The 25,841-nt window shown below is 38.3% G+C and overlaps 1 protein-coding gene across 1 annotated transcript; it reads left to right on the plus strand.

Annotated features, from left to right (window-relative positions):
• The first annotated feature begins 803 nt into the window (after positions 1 to 803).
• On the plus strand, positions 804 to 10,910 carry LOC121968529. Its single transcript, XM_042518861.1, has 5 exons — positions 804 to 1,044; positions 2,279 to 2,355; positions 2,767 to 4,656; positions 9,272 to 9,425; positions 9,519 to 10,910. Exons 1-5 carry the CDS (start codon positions 963 to 965, stop codon positions 10,145 to 10,147), a joined length of 2,832 nt encoding a protein of 943 aa, XP_042374795.1. The 5' UTR covers positions 804 to 962; the 3' UTR covers positions 10,148 to 10,910.
• The last annotated feature ends 14,931 nt before the right edge of the window (positions 10,911 to 25,841 follow it).

A 25,841-nucleotide genomic window follows, 5' to 3' on the forward strand; every position in this document is an offset into this window, starting at 1 on the left:
TATCGTCAGTGGCCAGGCTACCAGCCCGATCAAAAATATATCTTAGGAGAAAGATAAATTCAAGAAGATTATTTCTGATATGATCGACATTAGAATCCTCGATCTGAGTAAGATTTTCTTTACCGTCGATCTTAGCTCCTGAGCAGACTCGGTCAAATTCTAACGTCAATCGTGTCATGGATCGCCAAGACAGAGAATCTGGTCTCGCAGTGTTACTGCCCCTCATCGGACCATAGAAAAAGATATTTAAAATAAAATAAAATAAAATAAAGTTAAAAAAAACACAAAAAAAAAAAAAATAGATCTGCTACCTTAGCGACCCTCCTAATGCCAACCCCACGGATATGGAGGGAGGTTCATGCAGGTACACAAGTCATAGGCGCATGACGGGATAAACTCAGGTCGTCAATTTTTTTTTAAAAAAAAAAAACACACACACACACACAAGATGAATTATATGTTGGTCCTGAGTTTCGAAGCCTAAAACCTTCAATCATACACACAAAAGATGAATTACATGTTGGTCCTGAGTTTCGAAGCCTAAAACCTTCAATCATACACCGTTGTGAGTTCAATGACATAAAACGGAAGTAAAAAAATTAAGATAATAAATTACAAAGCTATTATTATCTCTACTAAATTTGAATTAACTCACAGTTAAATTATTGGCGAATCATCCGATCCATTGTTTTTATATATAATTATGTCAGCAAATTTTACCAATATTCTACACGTGTTACTATTTATGACATCACCAGCCGCCTCAGGTAAAAAACATAAGAAAATAAAAACGAAACAAAGATGAAGCCGCCGCCGCCAGCATCATTGGATCTCGACTCTGAAAACGCGGACTCCACCGTGACCCGCAATCGTACCCAGCTCGACAACGCACCCTCTCTCTCTCTCGCTTTCTCTGGATTCAGTCAAATAGACTGGAGAAGAGCAAGAGCCGAGAGGGAGGGATGGAGTCCGATTTCCCGATTCGCCGACGCCGGCGAAGAAGCTCGGATCGATCCGGCAGTATCCTCTTGCGCGCTTCGCCAGGTGCCGTTTCGTTTCTTCTTCTTTATCTCCGCGGGTTTCGGAATGGACCGGCAGAAAGATTAGTCCTTGATTGCGATTTTAGTTCCGTTCTTGCTTTATTAAATCGCCATCGTGCTTCTTTTATATTTTTGTTTCGGATTCCGATTAAAATTGGCTCTTCTTCAATTATTCCCTGACGAATATATATTATTCTGTGCTCACAGCCTGAATGGAACCAATTCTTGAAAGAAAAAGAATTATAGTTTCATGAGAGAAATGGATTTTTTTTTTAAAAAAAAAAATAATGTAAAGAGAAGTTGTCATTTCTCCACGCTCTTAGCAAAGGAAATCAATGACATTTAGGAATTACATTTTGTCACTAGTAGAGTCTTAAGTGCCAGTTACTGGAGTTCTATGTTTATTTGTTTAGTTTTATTTTATTCCAAACTAAGGAATTTTAGATTGGAAGAAATGAATTCTAATGTTAATTCATGACTTTGGAACAAAGAGAATCTATTGTCATTTCTCCACGCACATAAACCAATGAAATTGAGGAATCCCATTTTGTTGTTAGTAGAGCCCTAGGTGTTAGTTATTGAGTTCTGAGTTTATTTATTTACTTATTTATTTAATTTTGTGCTAAGTTTATTTTTGTTGTTGTTGTTGTTGTTGTTCTAAACTAAGGAATTTTAGTGGATTCTTCCTTATTACGGTAGGAAAACATTTTTTTTTCTTTCACCTGATAATTTTGTAGGTTGTGAAACTTAACCATATCTATCATCTATCTGAATATTTAATGGCAGTTTAGGTTTATGAATCTTTTTATCATGAAACTTGTTGAAGTCTGCAGAATGAGAAAAGACACATGTTGAGCCTTTCTTAGCACTACCTATTGATTTATTTTCTGTTACTTATTTGGCAGGAATGTTTTTTGTGATATATCCTGCATCACTTTCTTTCTCATATTCATTATAACTCGACATAATAGTTAGCCTAATTGGTCCTATATCATCACACATTAGTACCTGTGGTCACTCTTTTGATGACATAGACTTGTAGTTCAAGCAATAATATCCACATTTATCACGTTGAGGTTCCTTTTGTTTGTTTGTCTGTCTGTTTGTTTTTATTTATAGCATAATGCAGTCTTTAAATGTTCAGTGTCCCCCTTAAGCTATTCAGAAACTTCACTTTGATGCACTGTTGTTTTGGCTAGTGTTTTCTACACAGCTTATGAAAATTGGGTTTCCTTCAGGATATGAGTATTTAAAGCATCATGGAACAATATCTGATTCTGCTTGCAATAATACCTTTCAGAAAGAAGAAAGTTCTGTAAGTGCTAGTTTTCCTTGAACTTATCCTCTGCCACTGATCTGCATGTGCACCAGAACAGAAAGATAGAAGGAAGATTTTCATTTGAATGCCTTTTGAAACCTATTGCGTGCATCATTCCATATTTATTGGGCTACTTTTGAACTGTCAAAGTATCAAAAATAGCCATCTGATTGAACAATCTAAATGTGGATGTTTACTGTTAATAATATGTATATAATGTTCTGTAATGTCCTTTGATGGTTCTGGTGAAATCTCCCACTACCACCATACACTTTGCACTAACATATCCAAAAGGCACCATACTGTTAAATAAAAACGGATTTTTTTTGTCATCTTTAATGTTTGCACTTCTTACCTGTATATCCTCTAATGGTTTATTGCAACATTACAATACATTTTGTTGTTCAGTACTGCCAAAGCTCATATGACAAGACCAGTGTAAAATCAAGAAGCATGCTCATGGATAAAGAGTTGATGAGAGAAGAAGAAATTAGGTGGTCATCAGGTGTAATTGCCAAGTTAATGGGTCTTGATGAACAAATTCCTCAAAGGCTAGTCCACAAGAGAAAGAGAGTCGCTGATGGTTTCACTCAGAAACTATCGGTTGCAGGCATTCAAGGGAAGTATCTTATTAAAGACGAGCATTTGTTTCACATGAATATGGCTGATCACCATGAGTTCAATGACAACAATGATGCACTGGAAACAGTTGAAGTTGAGAGAGAAAAGAGAAAAACAGTTGCCAAGGCCTTACCAAGTTTAAGACAATACAACTTTGATATAAGCAAAGAATGCAAGAGTAATGTGAGCTCTCCAGGCCAAAGTTCCATGGATGCAATGGAAATCCCAAGTAACAAATTATACAAGATGGCTAACAAATCCAGCAACAATATGAGCAGGCAATATTCTAGAGAACATCATTTTCTAAGATTTCAGAAGGAACCAAATTTCAGGTGGCTTGCTCCCTCCCATCTAGAAAGCAAGAAAGCAATTTCCAAGTCACATACTTGTATAAGTACTACTGGTGAAATATCCAGTCCACTGAACAGGGTCACAGATAGGTTTCCTCATATGAAGAAAGATGTTATGTGCTACTTTCAGAGACCAATGACTTGTATGGCTAGTTCCTCTCCCATCCACCCCAGTGTTTCATTTTCATATAAGTTATCACAGCAACATGCCGCTAGGAAAAATCGCAAATGTATTCTTCACAATCATAGTCGTGTAAAGCCTAATAATGATAGATCCCTTGTCAATGGACAAATGTTCTATGTAACAACCCCTGAGAACTTTTGGTCTGCTCGTAGAAGGCGGACTGCTCAACCCAGGATTAAAGAAACCCACAATCAAGGACAAAATCTGAAGAACTTCTCCCTTAGCATGGAAGGTTTTGGTTGCAGGGAAATAGCTAGAGAAACTACAGAAGAACTGAGAGAATCTATTTGTAGAGATAAGAAACACATGCCCATTTTTGGTCTTAACATACTCTCTGGGAATGGCAGCTCATGCACTATGCCTGACATGAGCAATCTACTGAACTCTGGGACTTTCAGGAGATCTTCTGGTTATTTTGAAGACTGGAGTAGCAACCATAACCCTGGGTTAGCTTATTCAGTTAAATCTAGGGGAAGTGAAGCTCAGAAAAATCTACCAAAATTGAAGATGACTAACTATATTAAGGAGGGACATTATAATATTGGCTCAAGTCAATCTGCTGAATATTGTCTTAAGTCTGATATGGAGAGAAAAGGCAAGGCATATAATTCCTCGGCAGTTCATAGTTTTTCCGATGAAAAGCCAAGTAGCACACGAGCATCATGTGACTCTTATATGACTGTTAGCCCCAGGAAGGGTTTGGATGGAAGATTCTTCTTAAACTTACCGAAACCTACAATTGTTCCAGTTCCATCAACAGCTATTGGGAACCAAAATGCGAGATTACATCAATCCAATAGCCAACGGTTTTGTTCAATTGATGATGTGCTGACATTGAGACCTACAAAAATAAACCAGATAGGAAATCTTCTGTCAAAAAGCATCAAAAGCAGACATCACAAGCTTGACTCTAACTTGCACAGGCAGGAAAAGAACAGCTCTACTAGGGAAATGCACATGGCGCAAGAGAATAAAACAACAGCCGTGCCTATGAAAGCATCTTCTAAAGGGAACTATAAACTGCTTTATGTTCCTAGCTCTGCAGATATGGATATGTTCCTAAAAACTACAATGGAATTGGATAAGTTGTCAACTGATAAAACAAATTCTAAAAATATCAAAGTATCCAACACTGACATGAAGGTTCATACTGACTTTACTTGCTTGAGCTATGAGGTTTTTTAACAGTAAAAAGCAAATTAAGTCCTTTCTCCTATAGTTTTCTTTCTTTCTTTTATTGCTTCCTATTAGCATCATTCATTTCCAGTGTCTTTGCATTTCCATGCATTGTGGTCTTCATACCTCAATTCATCATTTTGGTTTTTTCCACATTCAGGTTAAATTGACAAAATATTCATCTTTTATGCTATTTCAGTATTTTATAATTCAACATAGTTTTTGAAAAAGGAATGAGGTAAGATCTCACTAATAATTTCATTTCAGAGCTAGGTTTTACTTAAGACTCGTGCCAATATCACAGCCATAGTTTAAAATCTTGTGTCTTGTCCAATATGGCAAGAGGCATAATGTTCCAAGCCCATCAGGATGCAGAACTGTGTTGCCATTTCACATATCATTCCAAAGCCATCAGTATCTTACACATTGGATGTCATTTTGTATATCTCTTCTTTGTTATCTGTTGTTAGATATCAGTGGAGATTAGGTTTATAGGTTTATTATCAGCGAAGCAAAAAAACCTTCTTCATGTATCTGGTGTTTGATCATCGTCATCATCATTATCAAGTTGTGCTTGTCCAATCTTGTATCATGTTAGATATTAACTAAAATTAGGTTACAAGTTCCATGATCAAAGCTACAAAATCAGTTAACAAAACAATTTAATATATATATGAATGCTAAGGCCTATATTTATATGGGCTGGCCATGTAAATTCATCATAGCAAGTAGGGGTGCCTAGAGAAAATTCTATAGAATTAAGCTAATGCCCACTGGAGATGTTCCAGTTATTGAATGTTGAATTGGAGGTACTTTTTATCTCTATGTGAAGGTTAAGCTTCTCCTTCTTTAGTGAAGATTAAGTTTATAGTTCTATCATCAACTAAGCAAAGCATTCTTCTTCATGTATTAGGTGTTAGTATCATCAAGTCATGCTTGTTCAAACTTGCATCACATTAGTTATTAGCTAAAATTAGGTTGACAATTCTATCATCAACTAAGCAAAGCATTCTTCTTCATGTATTAGGTGTTAGTATCATCAAGTCATGCTTGTTCAAACTTGCATCATATTTGCTATTAGCTAAAATTAGGTTGACAGTTCCATCATCAAGTTACAGCCTAACTATAAGATCTGTTAAAAACCAATTTAATTTATATATGAATGCTAGGGGTGCCTAGAGAAAGTTGTAATAGAACAACCAATGCCCAGTGGGGCCTGGGTTTATATGGGAAGGTAATGTAATTCCATAAAGCATATAAGGATATTTAGGTTAGAAAGACAAACCCTCATGCTAATACTATAACTGCATTGATATACTTAATACTTGCCAGACTAAAGACAAGCCAGTTATTAAGTGTTGAATTGGATATACATTTTATCTCCATGCAAATGCTAACCTTTGTTAATTTTATGGTTGGATGAATTATAGGAGATGCTCTAGATTGTTTTGCAATTGTGTTCATTTATCAAAGACAAGGTTTTCAAAATTGCAATCCGCACCATGATCTTAAGGCCAAAATTATTCCATATCTGTAGTAAGATCTTGATTGGTTTGGAATCTCATGCTTAGGTAGATCTAATCCAAACAACTTTGACATAGTGGAATATAGTTACATTTACACACACATTTTGATCATGACATTCACTAAAAGGGGAACATCTTTTAAATGCTATATCATCATTCAAGAAATCCTGAGGCCAAAATTGTTGTCTAAGAATATCTTTTTTAGTTTCTGATTTGAAGAATCCTTCCAACTTTCATCATTGCCATCATCTTATAGAAGTTACTAATTGCTACATTAGAATGCAACTTCTTCATAATTATATTGCAACATTTATAATTTTTTATATTTATAATATGAATAATTCTAATTATGCTCTATGGTATTGTAACATCATATAGCTTCAAATCTTTGTTTTAATATTATATAATATAAGTTATTACTTGTATTATTTTAAATGCCAAATATAATTTTGAAGTTGTTAAGTTATAGGACCTTATGATCCAACACTCTGATTTTGCTATCCCATCCCATCAACTCCTCACCATTCCTAGATAGGATTTTGATTCTAACAACTTTGGTCCAAAATCTTTCTTCTTGCTTTTGTCAATTACCAAGCACTTAGGCTTTTTAATCTTTAATTATGTTTACTTCTGCATGATCAGATCTATATGGAACTGCAAGTTGAATATCAAGATGAATTTGTTTTCCCATGTTTTGGAAATGAAATCTATTATATTCCAAAATAATAAATATGCTTCCATCCAATGATATATGATGCAGAAGCAAGCGGAGAACAATCATCTACAAGATTAGATTCAAACCAAGGCTTCTGTTCCTTGCTGTTAAACATATTGGTCAGCTGAAATAATCTGAGAGTCAGTAAAATGAGTCAACCTTCTTGTGGAGCTATACACAGCCCTTGCAAGGCATACCAACATTTTGCATGTGGCAGATTGGAAACTTTAATTGCACAAAAACCAGAAACAACTTTAGACTCATCTTTTTTGAAGAAGAAGAATAACAACACTGGCCAAAGCATTCTTCTCTACATAAGATCTGTCAGAACACGAGTAATTTTCGTGATTCTGATAAGAATATGAGTTAGAAAATCTACTAATAGCAGAAGAACATGGGACATAAACATAATTAACAGTATTATTTCCAACTTGATACTAATAGTAGTATGGAAGAAATATTCTATTGTAAAAGGATATGTATAACTCCTTAATATAGTAGGTGAAATCCAATTTTTGTCAATTACATATTCATTTTGTTTGTTTTCATAGGAACCAAAAGGAATTAGCAACAAGAGCTTGCAAAAAAAAAACTTTGGCAGATTTCTCCCCTTCATTTACTTCCTGCAACTGTGAATCAGCAATCCAATATTGAAAATATTTTAATTGATAACCAAGCTTTGAAGGCAATAATTCTGAATAGGAAGTAGTAAATTGACATTGAAAGACCAAATGATTTTATTGAATTAGAACCCAACCCATAGACATGTTATTTGAATTTATTACAATGAATATACTGAGTAGATAATTAATCGTAGTAGTAGGAAGTCTTTGTTTGATTAGTCTCCAAAATAAATGTTTTAACTCTTGGAGCTGTCTTAAGATGCCAATTGTCCTGCAACTTGTCTATCTTTGATAGCATAGGAAATATTTTTTGTTTTATGGACCTGTAAGCACTTTTGCTTGCAATATGACCACAGGGTTGGATAGCCAGATCCATTCATATTTTGTAGGCTTAATGGGTGGCCCAACTTATTACTGATGGGATATGGAATCTTGATTTGAATTCTCTATTTCATGAACTTACCAAGTCCACCTAGACCCTCAGGCAATGTTATTGCCTCCCGATTTGTGAGTTTCATAGTGTGTTCCTTGGAGTTATTCTAAAGAAAATTAGAGGATAGACTATCAATTCACAAGTAACTTAGTAGATAAACTAGTAGTTGATAAAGAGTGAGTTCTATTAACTGTTTAATCAACACAGCTTTTCATGTTTGTGATAGATAATTGGAATTCCAATTATCAATCTCATGAATTAAGTTTTTGCAATCACAAGCTCTTGGAATCTTTCAGAAATACAATGGACAATAAGGTGCAAATAAGCTATAGACTCTCAACCTGCTCTAATGTCAAGCATATTATATGCTTAACCTCAGGTTTGATGCAAGAATGAAAAACACTGCTGAGTGTAATGGTCCAGTAAAGGTAATAAGAATTGTAGAATGATAATAAACAGGGAAGGGGAGATATGGTTCCCTTGGTCTAATGCCTTTAGAGCTCTTAAAAGTTTCCAAAAGAACATTAATTTAACAAAAAAAAGTGCCAAGCAAAGCTAAAATCTATTTGATAAGCATTCTATTGAAAACTCATACGTAAACAAAATACCTTGCTGGGAAACACAGTCAAAAAAATTTCCAAGGTAAATTTTTATTAGAATGAGTGGGGACCCTCCTTTTGTATGCTTCATTATATGTATCAACTGCTAAACAATCAACATGTTGTCATCAATAGAATGACCAGCAATGGAAGCAGATTTTTCAGGATTGATAGGGAATTCAGAGAAAGCTCGATTCTAGAGCAACCCTGTTCCACAGGATTTATATAGAACATTACAAAGAGCAATAAGGAGAAAGACGAAGCCCTTTAGAGGATGTGCATTTTGTTACTAGAAATGAATACCAGATGTGTTGCACTTGCACCTCATTCTGGAAGTATGTATGAGCTGTATGGAAATAATCAAAAGCATATCTAATGGTAGGCTCAAAGATACGCCATAATGACTCTCGTGTATTCCCATCAACGACATGTCATATATTACCCAAGAGGAGAATGGTTTAAGAAGCTCCTGATGCTTTTCAGGATGGATTTAGGAAGAGTGATAGTAATCTGGATGGTGCAATTGGCATGATTAGCATGATTTACCAAATCAACAAACATAGCTATAATCATATTGCTATCTCTATACCGTGTTTATTTAAAATTGTTAGTAGCTATTCCTGTGTGTTACAATATTGTGAGTTATTTTGATGTCTAATTCTATAAGAGTCAAACTCTTGTTACAGGACCTCTCATCAGACCATCTTCAAGTTGATTGTGACTTTCACAACCATGAAAGAAGGAAAAAGGCTTCACAATCATGCCTAGTTTTTGTACCTGAGGCTCCAGTTAGAGAGGATGACTCGGGAATTTCCATAACTCAAAATATAGATCTCCATGGTAAGCATAAATCACGGGTTAGTCTTCATCCATTTTGTGTTGTAATCCATCTTCAGTCTAATGTTACAAATTACATTAATGAATTTATTGCAGGGCATCAAAGCAAAGAATTAACCTCAATCTCACAGAATCCTGGTGTTAAGTCCTCAAAAATGCTTAGACTAAGTAATGAAGACAGCAGAGAAGAATCTGATCTGATTCCACAGAGTGTTTATCTAGAAGAGGACTTTATGGATGAAGAGGAGAGGGACTACACCTACCTACTTGATATACTATTTGCTTCTGGTATTCACAGTTCTAAGCAAGACAATTTGTTTAATGCATGTCATTTACCAGAATATCCAGTGAACCCAACCTTATTTGAAAAGCTTGAGAAGAAATTTGGTAAGTTGGTCTCATGGTCAAAGTCGGAAAGGAAGCTAATGTTTGATATGACAAACTCAATCCTGGCAGAGATCCTTGCTCCATGTATGGACCCACTTCCATGGGTTAATTCAATAAGAACAATTGGACCTATGTGGAGTTCTGAGGGGCTCATTGAGAGGTCATGGAAAATTTTGGTGAAAAAACGTGCGGAACTTAGTTTTGGTAATGCCGAGGATAAAGCTCTGGACTTCAAGTGGTTAGATTTAGGCGATCACATAAATGACATAGGGTGTGAGATAGCAAGGCTGCTGAAGGAGGAACTTCTGGAAGAACTTGTGGAATTTATCCAGGGATAGACTCCTTGAATCAAATTGTGGCGGCGATAGCTATGTGGGGAACAGATCATCAGATTTTCCTAATTGGATAAGCATATAGAGATGCCACTGTTTGGCTATGCTTAGATGAATGTCTTGGCTACTAGGAAGCTTTACTTCTTGCTGGTCCACTGAGAATTCAGGATTTAGTCAATGGCAAGTGCAAGAGTCATCCGACAGACAACTATAAATGGAGATCTTTACACAGTATACAGCAAATAACTAAATACTCCAAAATGATGCTGGATTGTGCAGAGATTTTATATGGTATATGGTGGCAGTAATTTTCGTCTTGCCATTGCTCTTGGATAAACATTCGTCCTGTCCAGACCATTATAAGGATGTCTATCAATGGTCAGGTAGCTTCAAGATCCTAGTTTTTTAGCCCCATACAAATATATTAGATTAAAGAAATATCAGGTAGGAGTTTTGTGAAACAATAGAATGGTCAGAGTTAGTCGCGAACTCATTTTTTCCGCCAGAAAGAAAAAAAGGTGGTGGTGTGGTAAAAGTGAATCAATCATAGTAATGAACTGTGAGTATTTTTAGACCAAGTTTGGTTTTGGGCTTGCACATGAAGATATTCCTTTAAAAAAAAACGCCCCAGATTGCATTCTGAATTCAGAGACCCCTTCTTTATTCTTTTTTTTTTTTTTGGATAATGTCACAATGATAGTTGGTCTTCAGTATTGTATGGATATTGATAGTGCAATAATATCAGTATTGATCTTCTTTATAGAGTGAATTTCCTTTGTGTCGAAAGTATTGATATGGATTGCTAGTGCTGTTCATGGTAGATTTTCTCTCTGCCAAAAGTATTGATACAAAGCAGAAATCACTACTTAAGTATGCAAGTACTGTAATTATGCCATTCCCTTCATAATGATGCAGATCATTGTCGAAATTTTACCTTTGCGTGGTCAAAGAATTCAACTAAAAATTTCCTAACAGGTATGAAGAAGACAAATCGGAAAACTCGTGTTCATGCATAGTCTGTTAACTTATAACTTGCTTGAATTTGATTTTGGAACTGGATCTTTCAACTGATCTGGGTTCTCTCTGTGTGCTCCAGTTAGGCCAGTTTGGTTTACGATTTCAAGGTTAACTGGTTGAACTGATAAACATTTTGATTTTATTATGGCACATGGGGCATACTTGTTCATCAGGACAAGGTTAAGGTTTCTTCCTGTCTTTTAGAAATATCATCTTTTTTATGAGATTATTTTTTTCCTGAGGAACAGAGTTTTTGATAAGGAGGCAAACATAATGTTTGATACGAGGGGAATTTAGTTATTCGTGAATAAAAAAATAATTTTTTGATTTTTTAATATTCGATGTAAGGATAAACCATGTTTAAGTGAGCAATTCTATTTGATTAATGGACATTTTTAAAGGAAAAATATTTTCTTTGAGAAAGAGGTAAGTCATTTTATCGAACTTTGATTATTTTTTTTTGCTAAGACTTGTATTCTTTTATCAACACCTTCATTGAGGAGATTGTATCTTTTCTCTTTTTGAGTGCCCTCTTATTTATAATGAAGAAAATAAATTAAGTTTGTAAGACAACAATTGGACTAGAAATAAAACAATGGGAGAAATGAACACTTTTCTGGCTTCCTCTTGATATATATATATATATATAAAAGGGTATATTCATTGATAAATTTATTATTGGATATAAGTTAAATATTTTTTATAAATTTAATATTATCCGAATAAAATAAGACCATTGTCTAATTAATGTAGTTAAATAAGATTGATAAATATAACGAGTTCAAGGTAGGATAATCCATATCAAAGAATTCAAAATAAATTGGTTGAAAAAATAATTTTAATAGAAAGGTAGGATACTCACACGTCAAAGAATTCAAAATAAACATGTTAAAAAAATAATTTTAATAGAGAGGTATAATTCAAAACAAATACGTAATTAATATTACTATAATATTATAAATATTATTAAATAAAAATTATAATTAAAAAAAATAAAAAAACTGAATAATTGGTTCATCGAGGGCCCAACCATAATCGACCAATCTTGGACTCGTTCAACTGGGTCAACAGATAACGAATAACGGACAGGTTCACCTGATTATGGACAGATCAAATCCAACCCGGGTCAAGTCTAGTGGACATCTAATATATTGAGCAACACAAGCTTGACATTGTAAGTTGCACCTACTTCGCCACACTAAATTAAGATTTGTAAACTTAGTATATGATCTCGTCTAGAAGCTGGGGAGAGTGGACCCAAGAATGCCTAGCTACGGAACTCTAGTGATCCCCTGTGAACGGTCAACAAAGAGGAGGGAAAGAAATCATTAGTAAGCGGACCAGGGAGAGGTCCCTGACACATCTACTTCGACGATCAAGTCAAAAGGCAGTGGTGGCTCAAAAATAGAAATAAATGAAGGCAAGTATGTGGATGTGCGAGCGTGTGTACCTACACCAATAGAGAAGGACCTCCTTTTATAATGCCCCTTACAATCCCCACATTTAATGAGACATTATCCTGCTGTCAAATATGTCTCATTACCATGCTTATACTACATTCAGTAGTCACATCATAGGTATAGGGAGGGTATGTAGCGTATCTTGCATATTTGTACACTGATATGATTTTTTGACTTTCTGACAACCTCACATATTGTATTAATGGTGAAAATGGGCTCTTGGGTTGGGAGACCATTTGAGATGCTGGTTGGAAGATGGGCTTCTCAGAGAGCCCATTCTTTTATATGACCTAATTGGGCTATGGCGATGTCCCCAAAGGGAATAGAGATTTTATGGGCCGTTCAGTAAATCAATGTCAACTCTTTTACGGCTTGTCTGATCGGTCGGGCTGATTGAGAGATAGCGGGAAGCAGAGCTCCTAGCGAGTCTAGTTCGAGCCGAGAGTGGGGACATAGAGAATCTGTCTAATTGGAGGGGAGTTAACCTAGAGAGAGAAGGGAGCAGAGCCCCGAGCGAGTTTGGTCTAAGCTGGGAATGGAGCTCATAGAGAGCCTGTCCAATCAACAAGGAACCGATCAGGAGAGAGAGAGGAACAGATCCCTGAGTGAATCTGGTCCTAACCGAGAATGGGGCCCATAGAGAGCCTATCTAATAGTTAGAGAGTTGATCGGGAGAGAGCAGGGAGCAAAGCCCTGAGCGAGTCTGGCCCGAGTTAGAAATAAGGCCCATAGAGAGCATGTTCGATCGACAGGGAGTCGATCAGGAGAGAGGGGGGAAGCAGAGTCGCGAGCAAGTTCGGTCCAAGCCAGGAATGCAACACATAGAAAGCCTATCCGATCGGCGGGGAGCCGATCAGGAGAGAGCAAGGCCCTGTTAGGCTAGCTACTGGGGCTTTTAACACATCTTGGACTTTAACCGACACTTGTACTAGCCTATTAACCCCCTGACCCCACTAAAAGACTCTTTCCTATTCATCATATCACAAGCATCCCCTTCAAGTTTAGTAAAAAGAGGCGTGGGTCCGACTGACTAGACCTCTCAACATTCTAATTTTGCCGCTCAAACCCTCAAATTCTGCTGGCGTCATCCTTTTATTTTGCCATTGAAATTTATCCTTTTGGGGAATGGGGAATGGGGAATGAGGAATGTCAGATGCCATAAACGCATGGCATGGTGCAATGATACACGTGATGGCATATTAGAGTAATGATTCTCTAGTCACATTCATCATAAATCTCCTTTCTTATGATATTGCCATGTGTCCTAATCATACCGACTTTTTTATTTCCTAAAGATATGTTCGTTGATTAGACTGCTAGTGGTTCCAGCTTTTTGATCCAACAACCATAGTAATTAGACCGGGTTTTCTCCTAGAGATCGGACGACTTTGCCTTAAACCTTTAGGGTTTATAAGCTTCGCCAGCTTAGGGATTTCTGCCTACGTTTTCTGCATTCTTCTAGCAATCGTAGCTCACTGTCACGATCTAGCTTTTCGACCTTCTTCTTTGTAAGTTTTCCTCGAGATTTTTTGTGTCCTCTCTTTTTCCTTGCACTATGGCTCTCGATGTTCCTGTGAGCATTCCTTCTCTGTGGTACAACTCTACCGTTTCTAATTTCAATGGTGGAGGAAGTGGACAAAGTTTGGTTAAATTAAAAAACTTCCTGAAGATTACCACATCATTATTCCTAACGCTTATGATCGTTCTCATCTTTCTCCCCTAGATATATTACTTTTTTCAAGGATCAGTTTCTGAGGGGGCCTTCATTTTCTCATCCCCTTTTTTCTTAGAAATTTCTTAGTATTTCCACATTCCCCTTCAGTAGTCGGCCCCAAGCTCCATCCTACTATTATGTAACGTGATTATTCTCTCCCACTTATACCGCATCCCCCTAATTCCTCGTGTATTTTATTATTTCTATTATATGAAAAAATCAGAGACAGGGATTTTCATTCTCCAAACAAAACCTATCTTTTTTGATAAAATTCCTTCATCTAATAAGGGTTGAAAATCCCACCATTTTTTTGTCTGACTGGTTCCCCTTGTCCTGGCCGACTGGATGGTAGATGGTGTTACCCCTTGCGCCAGAGATAGGTGACTTTCACTGGGAGCCCATCTACCTTTCTGCTAAGGAAACATTAGACGACCTAAAGTTTAACATCAACAAGTTGCTTCAAGAGGGAATTCTATATATTTTTGGGCCGAGTCCGATCAAAGTCGGCTTGCCCTTCAGCTTTGGTAAGGACTCTAATTTTATTCGAACATTATAGCTAACTGAGACCCTTTTTGCTTCTATACAGCTAAAACCATGTGGAAGACCAACATAGCTAAAACCTTCAAGCTTAACCAATAGCAGCTCAACCAGTGTGGGAAAGCTGAGCTAGAAAAGTGTGAACCTTCGATCGACTCTACAATTGAAGCCAATGCCAGCAAGGCAGAGGACAGTGGGGTGGGAGGCAGTGAGTGGCAAGCATGGGGGAAATGTCACCCCCTTTCCCTTCTAGGTTGTCCATTAGGGTCTCTTTAGAGTCCACCGAGTCCGATGAACCTCTTTGGATGCGCCACAAAAGTCCCCGATCGGTTACTCCATTCACCCAAGCTCTTCAAGAGGATCATTTGTCACGTTTTCCCTCCATTCAAGGGGAGAGATCGACGTCGGTTGTTCAGGAACAGCAGGCCGACGATAAGGATTTAGTTCCTGAGCCCCTCGATAGTTAACCCTAGCTAGATCCTTCATTGTTGATCAACCCCATCGCTGCACAGTTGATCTCCTTTTTACCATCACCTCTGATCGGCTCCCCTTATAAGGGTTCTGCTTCTGGGCCCATCTCATCACGTGGGGCCTGCTTTAACGAAGACTAGCACAACCCTCAGGTTGCCTTCTCAAAGGGGTTGGTTTGCAACTTCTTTCGAGCCTCTTATCCCCCAGCACCTGATAAGATTAAAGGACAAAATTACTGCGGACTGGGAGGATTGCGTGGGACGAACTACCAACTAAATGATAAGCGTCTTGGTGGGCAACTTTGCCCAGGATGTGATAGAGGTAAGTTTTAGTCCTTATTAAAAGCCTCTTTTGTTTTTCTCTTAAGCTCACTACCTTTTGCATTTTACTAGTTTTGGGTCACAGGGCTGGCCATTTTCCATAATTTGACAAACCTAGACCATGCAAACAAGGTCCTGAAAAGAGAGTGGAGGAGTTGGAATCCTCCTGGGCTCCTCCCGATCAGATCCTAGAGGAGCTAACACGTTTAAAGAATAAGGTGACCGACTGAAGCAAGCTACTACTAAAGGCTGAGAAAGTCCTTCTGTTAGTACAATTAGCACCAATAGTCAAACTCAAGTTTTGATGAATGATAAATGGATTAAAGTTATATATTATGTTTGTCTAATCTATTTACCGAGTGTGCAAAATATGAACTTGATAGATCTAGAGAACCAAAATACCATATTGAAGTTCAACTAGATTGATAGCTGGCATGAAGTCCATATTAGTTGAGATCTGGTAGGAGGAAGTTTAGTTGGGTTGACAATTGGCTGAAGTCTGGCAGGAATTCCTAGTAGGTCAAGGGACCTGACATCAAGGATGTTTGTCATTGGTAAGTGGAGGTAAGTCACTGGAGGAGAGTGATCCAGTAAGGTCGAGTCCTAGTGTGACTGTAGGCATTAGTCCAGCTTAGAGTCATTTTGGATGTCTAAGCTAAAACCATGACTAAATCCTGGTCTTGGTAAGACATGATCTAATTAATAATGTTATTTTATATTGTACTAACTATGTTTTACATGTTACACTTTATTTTTTAACTAACGCATTTTGCATAGTTAAAATGCATAAACAAGCCTCGGATGAACAGTGCTCGAAGTGCCTTGGAGGTGCCTCAGAGTTACACAGAGGTGCCTTGGACCCAAAGGAGACACCCTTGCACAAATAAACTTTGGAGATAGAAGGTTTCTGTGGGAAGGTACACTAGAGCGCATTGGAGGTACCTCAGAGTGCATTGGAGGCACCTCGGAGCACTAGGAGGCACCCTCATGCAGATAGAAACTACAAGCATCGGAGATAATAGAGGCTGAAGTTTCAGAGATCAAGTTTGAGGTTGAAGGCACTTCGGATGAGGTTGGAGGCGCCCTCAACACTCAATAAAAGCACTGTTCAACTAGGCATAAAGCAAGACCTTTCATACGAGCTCAAACGATCGTTCTGCTACTTCGTATTCACGCTGCGGCTATACTACTGTTCTACTATGCCTGACCGCTACCGAAAGACTAACACCAACACATGAGCACATCTAGATTTCCATTTTTTTATTAGTAACGAATTTTTATTTATGCATATTTATTATATCTATAAAAGGAAGTATAGGTCATTACACTTTCCTATATTCCTTTGTTCTCGATTACTCTACCAAGAGTTTACCAGTAAAGAATTTAGTGGATTTCTCATTGATAGGTCCAAGGGACCTGGATCTTGGAGTAGGAGTCATCGAAGGCTCCGAACCAAGTAATTGACTGCATTCTTATGTTCGTTATTGTTTTTCTTTTCGTACTTAGTTTATCTTTCTGCTACGCACTCACTTTCCTTTAAATTTCGAAAAAGATTAAGTTTTTTAAATACATGTGATTCCCCCCCCCCCCCCCCCTCTCTTACATGACCAGCGGTCCTACAAGTGGTATCAAAGTAAAGTCGATCTGAATTTGTGCAACCACCAATCGAGGAAGGGGTTTATTTTTTTTCGTTCACTTCGCTCTTTATTGTTTCAATTTTAAGTTTTTTTAAATCTAAATTGGTACAATTATCTCTTCAAATAAGCTTTTCATTGTGAATTCTTCAGATTGCTCAGAATTGGTGTAACACCACTCAACCTTATGTTTTTCTTTATCTCCTACACTACTTACTACAAGATATAGTCTTGGAATCTTCGTGAGTTTATTCTATTTCAGAATCAAATGGCCCAAAACGAATGTTACAGTACAACCCACCCTCCACTCTTCAGTGGGGATAATTTTCCTTACTGAAAGAAGAGAATGAAGGTATACCTAAAGATTAACATCGACTAGTAGTTTTCCATTCGACGAGGATACACAGTGCGAATAGATGAAGCAACAAAAGTACCACTTAACTTAGAAAATTGGAACCTAAAAATGAAGAAGAAGGCCCAAACTGACTCAAAGGCATTGAACACCCTATAATGTAGACTAACCAAGGAAGAACTCAAACTGGTTGGACCTTTCGAGAATGTGAAGGGGCTTTAGGATAAATTGGTCGAGCTACACAAGGGCACCAATGATGCTAAGGTAACAAAATATGACTTGCTTTTAAATAATTTATTTAAGATGAAAATGCAGGATGGAGAAATAGTAAGTCAACTTCATATGTGGATTAAGGATATCCTCAATGGACTCAACCTGATCGACCACTAGATGGAAAATCGGGATGTCATAAGGTATGCCTTGAACTCATTTTCCCAAAATACACTGTGTGCATCTATAATAGATGCCTATAAAGTTTCAAGGAACTTGTCAACGTTAAAATTAGATGAACTATTATGTAAACTTAAATTACATGAACAGGCTAACTCCCAAAAGATAGATAAACTCCCAAAAGATAGATAAAGGTATAGCTTTCTGTGTAGGTTCAACCAAGGAGATGAAGACAAGAATCTGAACCTAGCCTATGTTAGAAGATGAATCAGACTTAGAATCAAATGAAGAGGAGCAACTAGTAAACATGGTCAGAAGAATGCTCACTATAAAGGAGAAGAGCTTTACAAAGAAGGATCTACAAAAGGTAATCAAGTCAACCTCCAATAACGGAAAAGGCAACATCACCTATGTAGGATCGTTGCGCTAGAGGGGGGGTGAATAGCACTCATGACTTTCACATTCGTTAAACACGATCAAGTAAAACATAGTGGAATTATAAGTTAAGTGAAAACAAGCAATTGCTAACACTTTGATTTCCTTGGTTCAGAGCCTGTGACGACTCTTACTCCAAGGTCGGCACTCGTTGAGTGCTTTCGCTGAGAAATCACTATCAGTTTGAAATAATACAAGTAGATATTAATTACAACTTTTGAAAAATTGAAATATATTAAATGTACCAACAATCTATAGAATTGAAGAATTAAGCCTTCGATCGTTGAAGAGGAGTTTGGGTATCGTAGAAGAGTTTTCTAAGTAACGTGCAAGAGTAGAAGGTGATTGGAATGTCATCTTTGAGGTGTTGGTCAAATCCTCCTTTAATAGCCCACTTTGAGCGCCTGAAACCTCCCCCGGGCTCCCCTACAGGGCTGACGTAGCGTGCTCTCATCTAAACTTGATCCGACAAGACTTATCCATCTTCGAGCGCTCGGGCCACCCTCGGGCGCTCGGACCTTGACGTAGCCCCTGCCAGTCAATGCGTGCCAGCTTAGTGTACCGATTATTTTTGGCCATCCGGGCGCCTAGAGCAACTCTGAGTGCTCGAACCGTGAAGGTGCCTGGCCAGTCACCTCACTTGGGATGCTGCTTCAGCAAAGGCTTCCCAGGTGCTCGAACTCCCTCCGGGCACCCGGACCACTATTTTGCTAGCTTCTTCTTCCTACAAAATAAGGTTAGTCTAGGCAATAATATGTAAAGTATGAAAAGTTTTGACAGCCTTCAAACTGTCTAGTCCCGACTTTGAGTTTCACTGAAACTCTAGGTCAGATTGACGTCTATTGTTCCCTCTTCAAGGAAGGTGTCCTCACCTACTCCTCTCAGGAAAAATTTTCTTTTACCAGACCGGTCCTCTAGACCCTCTGGACTTTTGCTCAGCGTCTGAGACATCAAAAATTCTTGCTGGACATCTAATACCTGACCCATCTAGTCTTTCACCTGATGTCCGCGACCCTAGGTGGAAGACTAGATGGGTCATGTTGGACATCTAATCACCTGGCGTTCTTGACTCTAGGATTTTGTCCAACGTCTTCGGCCCACCAAGATTTTTCCCAGTCTCCCGGATCAGGACTTCATTGGCTAACCGTAGTTAAGGCTTTCCACCTGCTTAGTCTCAACTAGGACTTTTCTTTGTCTAAGATCACTTAGGACTTTCCTGCACACTCAATTTAACTTGGTGGACAACAAGAAACCTTAACTTTGAACCCTTTGCCATAATCAAAACTTAAGTTTGATCATCTGTTGCTTCCTGCACCAACAATCTCTCCCTTTTTTTATTATGACAACACAATTCGAAGTTAAGTAAAGAATAACAAAAAAAATGTAGCCTGGAAATTGAGCATAAATAAACCAATTTGGTGATTTAATAAATTAAAGGTGCACCCCCTTAATTTAGTCCTCAATTATAAAAATTTATTAAGTTATGTTTGATTTAACTTTTAACATTTCTCTCCCTTTGACATAAATCAAAATGAATACTAAGTAAAGAGAAAATTAACCTGTAAAGATAGTACTTAAAAAAATAACTTTTAATCTCTTTCCAAAACTTTAACTTTAAGCTCCCCCGAATTCATCACTCTAACTTTCTTTTCAAAAAAAACTTAGCTTTAAAAAATGTTTCTTAAAAAAACTTAGCTTTAAAAGGAGTTTCTTTTCAAAAAGCTTAGCTTTTAAAAGAGTTTCTTTGCTAAATACTTAGCTTTGAAAATAATTTCTTATTTAGCGTTGAAAAGAAATTTTCTTGTAAAAATACTTAGCTAAATTCATAGCTTTTAAAAGAAAAAATTTAACTTTAAAGAAGTACTTTATTTAAAAAAATTTAACTTACTTTCTAAAAGGTACTTACTCTCTTTTTTAAAAAAAAATACTTTAACTTTGAAAAAAATTAACTTTGAAGAAGTATTTTTTAAATTTAAATTTATTTTTTTAAATACTTTAACTTTAAAAGATATTTAAATTTGAAAATTTTAAAAATATACTTTAACTTTGAGATTTTGGAAAAAAAATATTTTAACTATGAGAAAATATTTAACAAAAAAATGTTTAACTCCTTTCACTCACCCTTGATTAATGTCTTAAAAAAAATTTTAAGTAAATTATTTCAGTTTGAGGGTCCTAGAGTCTGTAAGAAACTAGGGCACTAAACATGCAAAAGTGTAGTGGAAAACATCTAGTTCCTTTGCAGAAGATCCATGCGAAAGGAAGTCATATACTAAGTACTAAGTTTCTACATGAAAAAGGAGTTATACCTTTGTTGTGTGCCCTTCGCAATCACGACAGCAGAGTTTCTTTAGATACGGATCTTAACACGATCAAGTGGTCGCACCTCTATGGTATCCACACAAACAAGCCTCGTTTGTCTCACAAACTCACAAAGTGGAGAATGAAACAACCAAAGGTTGTGCCAGCAACCCTTCTTGGAAGTTTCAGCCAAGTGGAAGAGAGGAGGAGAAAGAAGAGCAAGAACACCAAAAACTCATCATCAAAATGAATCCAAAACCCCTTTTTATGTAACGACCCGCCTTCTACTGACTAGGTTGTGAGGCCGATCGCTACATTATGCTGTGCTAAATTTACTATTGCGGAAATCTGGATTGATTAAAATTTTACTAAACTGATTACTGTAAAATCTGAACTTAATATTCTAGGTGTACCTAGGAGTTGTACCCATGCTAGGGAAGATAATCTATGCCTCTGGGATGTCCTGCTAGCTGTAATCAGGCATTTCAATCGATCCATGAATCGATTGGGCTGTCGGATCGATCCAGTGATCGATCCAGCTTGATACCGGTACGGAGAGAAACTCTGGATCGGCCGGCTGACCGATCCACAAGCCATCTCGCTTCTGTATGCGGATGGATCGGTCTACCGACCGATCCAGGAGTACACTGATCGGTCGGTAGACCGATCCAGTGGCTCACTGATCGGTCGGCTGACCGATTAGTGAGCTTTGTACTTCTCTGTTCGCATCTGGATCGGTCGGCTGACCGATCCATAAACTCTTTGTTCGCGACTGGATCGGTGAGCTGACCGATCCAGTGGCACAACCCACTTCTGATCGATCTGTAGATCGATCAGGTTTCTGATTTCGAATCAGAACCCCTGATTTCAGCACTGTTTCGTGCCTCAATCCTATTACAAGTTCTAAAACGACTAGGAATCACTCCACCACTAACAAATAACATTCTAACGTCATAAAAGAAGTGTTCTAAGCATAATAAGGTGTATGGTTAACTAATTCATGGCAATTAACATACTGAAGTGCAAAATACTAAAACACTGAAAAGTTCTAATGTTTAAACAACTTGCTAGATTTTTATCATAGCAAGTTCCTACCCACACACATCTCCAGTAGCATTGCCCTCCAGCCTCCGCTAGTCCATCTTTCCTTTACCTTTATCTGCAGTATAAGGAAAAGAAAGTATCTATAAGCTTTCGCTTAGTAAGAAACTATTTACCTCACTAAAACATGCATTCGATGCAATATGCTTTTAAAAACATGCTATCAAACATATGATGAACTTGTTAACACATGGCATACTGAAATCACATGGCATAAATACTGAAACATGGCATGCATAATAAAATCTAAGCATGGAGCTATTTCATGGTATCAACTAGGGGAACTAAACTGAAACTGAAACTAAAACTGAGCTAACACTATATTCACATAACTAGATTACGAGTTTGAAAGCTATTATCATAATAAGTGAAAATAGTAATCATGCTGCTGTTTGGGCCCGGCAACTGTACTTGCTGTGCGCGCATCCCTAGCTAGACCCGGGTTTGCAAGTCCCGCATTTAGTAGGGTTTACTAGGTTATCTAAACCTAGGGACCGACTATGGGAGCCCAGCCCAATGGATATCTAATCCTGTACAGTGCCCCTACTGAAAAAAAAATACTGAATCATAGCTAATTAATTTATCTTGCTTTTACTAGGTTATCTGAACCTAGAGGCGACTGTGGGTGCCCACCCATTGGACCGTAGCCCCATATAAGCTGTAGCAAGACTAACTAAACTATCTAAATGCTTCTATTGCATTTACTGAGCTATTAGAAATGTCTACTGTAGCATTTTACTGAGCTAAGAATTTTATCGAACACTTGGTGTGCTCCAACTCTCCTCTCTGTTAGGGAGACCACCTCTAGGCACCCGACAACGTCTGGAATCTCCAACTGAAAGGAGGAAACGTGTCTGGCCCATCTAGAGGTGCTCAACTAAATCCCTAAACCTGCGAGAAGGGTTAAATACACCCTATGCGTCGAAAAGTCTGCATATAACTAATTTAAAAACATAGAATCGTATGAAAAGCTACTTATACTGCAGGTGAGGGGTTTCTTACCTCCTGTTCATAATTTCTTACGATTATAATCGCTAGGTTTCACGGAGGAGAGATCTCTTCAACGATCTTCTCGCGTTTATGCATTCCTCTCGCGGAGGGGAGCGTCCTCGTGCCTTTGATGTTGCCGAGAGGTGCTCCTAGGGCCCTTGGCTTGGTGCACCGAGAGAAGGGGGAGGAAAGGAGAGGGGCGGAGTGAGGCTAGGGTAAGGAGAAGAAGTTCACGGTGGAAACCAAAAATATCACCCTCACTTAATTATTTTCTATTTATATTAAGTGATAATTCCGGCTTAACTCCAACTTAAATAAAATTGATTCCCTTTCCTTTCAGCACGACCCTGCTGGGTTCACTTGGTTACCATGGTTCACCATAAGTCGTAGGACCCATAGGTCTCGGGTTCAATTCCCGCTTAAGCTACTTTCGTTTTCTATTTGTTTTTGCTACTTCCGCTACTCTAAAAATTCCATAAAAATATCCTAAAATTCCAGAAAAATCATAGAATATTTCTAAAATAGTTTTGAGAATTTTCGGACGTTACAATCCCCCATACCTTATAAAAAATTCATCCTCGAACTTAGAATAACTCTGGGTACTTCTGTCTCATGCTGGCTTCTGTCTCCCATGTCGCCTCTTCTGCTGTGTGACTGTGTTAAATAATTTTGACTAATGGTACTTCCTTGTTCCGTAATTTCTTAACTGCTCGGTCTATTATCTGAATAGGCCGACTATCATAGCTGAGGTCTTCGCGGATCTGTACCGACTGGGGCTCAATCACTTGGGTGGCATCTGGGGTATGCTTCTTCAGCATAGAGACATGAAACACATTGTGGACGACTGACATTTCCTGGGTTAGCTCTAGCTCATATGCTACCTTGCCCACTCTTCTGCTGATAAGGTATGGTCCCACATATCTGGGACTTAGCTTGCTCTTCTTCCCGAAACGCATTACTCCCTTCATGGGAGCTACTCTGAGGAACACTGAATCCCCAACTGAAAACTCCAAAGGTCTGCGCCGTATATCAGCATAGCTTTTCTGGCAGCTCTGAGCTGTCTCTATCCTCTGGCGGATCTGCTGTATAGCTGCTGTGGTATCTGCCACTAGATCTGTCTGAAGTTCTAGCTCTTTCTGTTCACCACTCTCATACCATCATATTGGAGATCTACACCTCCGCCCATAGAGAGCCTCATAAGGTGCCATACCGATAGTGGCCTGATAGCTGTTGTTGTATGCAAATTCTGCTAAACTCAGATATTTACACCAACTTCCCTTGAAATCTAGGGCACATGCTCGGAGCATATCCTCGAGTACCTGATTTACTCGCTCCGTCTGTCCATCTGTCTGCGGATGGAAAGCTGTGCTAAACTTTAACTTCGTGCCCAAAGCTGTCTGTACACACTCCCAGAAGTGTGACGTGAACCTGCTGTCTCTGTCTGAAATAATAGTTCGTGGGACTCCATGTAATCTAACGATCTCCTTGAGATACAACTGAGCTAGCTGTTCCATAGAGTAGGATATCCTGATAGCTAAGAAGTTGGCTGATTTAGTCAATCTGTTGACTATTACCCAGATGGTATCAAAACCATTCGTTGTTCTGGGTAATCCCACTATAAAATCCATAGAAATGTCTTCCCACTTCCATTCTGGTATCTGTATGGGTTGCAAAACTCCCCCTGGTCTCTGATGTTCTGCCTTAACCCTCTGACAGGTTAGGCAGGTGCTGACATATCGAGCGATGTCTCTTTTCATCCCAGGCCACCAAAAACGTTTCTTCATGTCCTGGTACATTTTGGTGGAGCCAGGATGCATCGCATAGGGAGTCTTGTGAGCCTCGTCTAGGATTTTCCTCTGTAGTTCCTCCTGATCCAGAACACATAGCCTGTCACCAAAATACAACACCCCGCTATCTGATATTCTGAACTCTCCACCTTCTGATTCTACTAAACCTTGCTTGATTCTCTGAATTTCAGGATCCTGCTCCTGAGTTGTCTGGATGTCACCGAGCAAGGTAGACTCTAATGTCATAGTAGAGAGCTGTCCGGCTATGAGCTCGAGACTGAAATCTGAGATCTCCTTCTGTAGGGGCGGTGACATGGCTTCTAGAGATAATAGGGTAGTGCTGGACTTCCTGCTGAGGGCGTCTGCTACCCTATTCGCTTTTCCTGGGTGGTAGAGGATATCTATGTCGTAGTCTTTGACCAGTTCTAGCCATCTGCGTTGTCGCATATTCAGATCCTTCTGAGTGAAGAAGTACTTCAGACTCTGATGATCTGTATACACTCTGCACTGAGCTCCATACAAGTAATGTCTCCAAATCTTGAGAGCGAACACCACTGCTACAAGCTCAAGGTCATGAGTAGGATAGTTCTTCTCATAATCCTTAAGTTGTCTGGAGGCATAGGCGATCACCTTGCCATCTTGCATCAGCACTGCTCCTAGTCCTAACTTTGAGGCATCACTATATATGTCAAAGCTATCTGCGTTCTCTGGTAGAGTCAGAATAGGTGCACTGGTCAATCTCCTTTTCAGCTCGCTGAAACTGTTCTCACAGTCCTCTGTCCGGTAAGAGCTGTCAGTGGGGAGGCTATCCTGGAGAAGTCCTCTACGAATTTTCTGTAATAGCCTGCTAATCCCAGAAAGCTTCTGATCTCACTGGCGTTCTTGGGCCTTTTCCAGTTACTCACAGCTTCTATCTTACTGGGGTCTACCATGATACCATCCTTTGAGATGATATGACCCAGGAAGGACACCTGATCTAACCAAAATTCACATTTTGTGAACTTGGCATATAACTGGTTCTGCTGAAGGGTCTGCAATACTGTTCTCAGGTGCTCTACGTGTTCTTCCTGAGTTCCTGAATAGATAAGAATATCATCGATGAACACGATGACAAACTTATCTAAATATTCCCTGAATACTCTGTTCATGAGGTCCATGAAAGTAGCTGGAGCATTGGTCACACTAAAAGGC

This window comes from Zingiber officinale, chromosome 1B (assembly GCF_018446385.1).
Source record: "Zingiber officinale cultivar Zhangliang chromosome 1B, Zo_v1.1, whole genome shotgun sequence".
Lineage (NCBI taxonomy): Eukaryota > Viridiplantae > Streptophyta > Magnoliopsida > Zingiberales > Zingiberaceae > Zingiber > Zingiber officinale.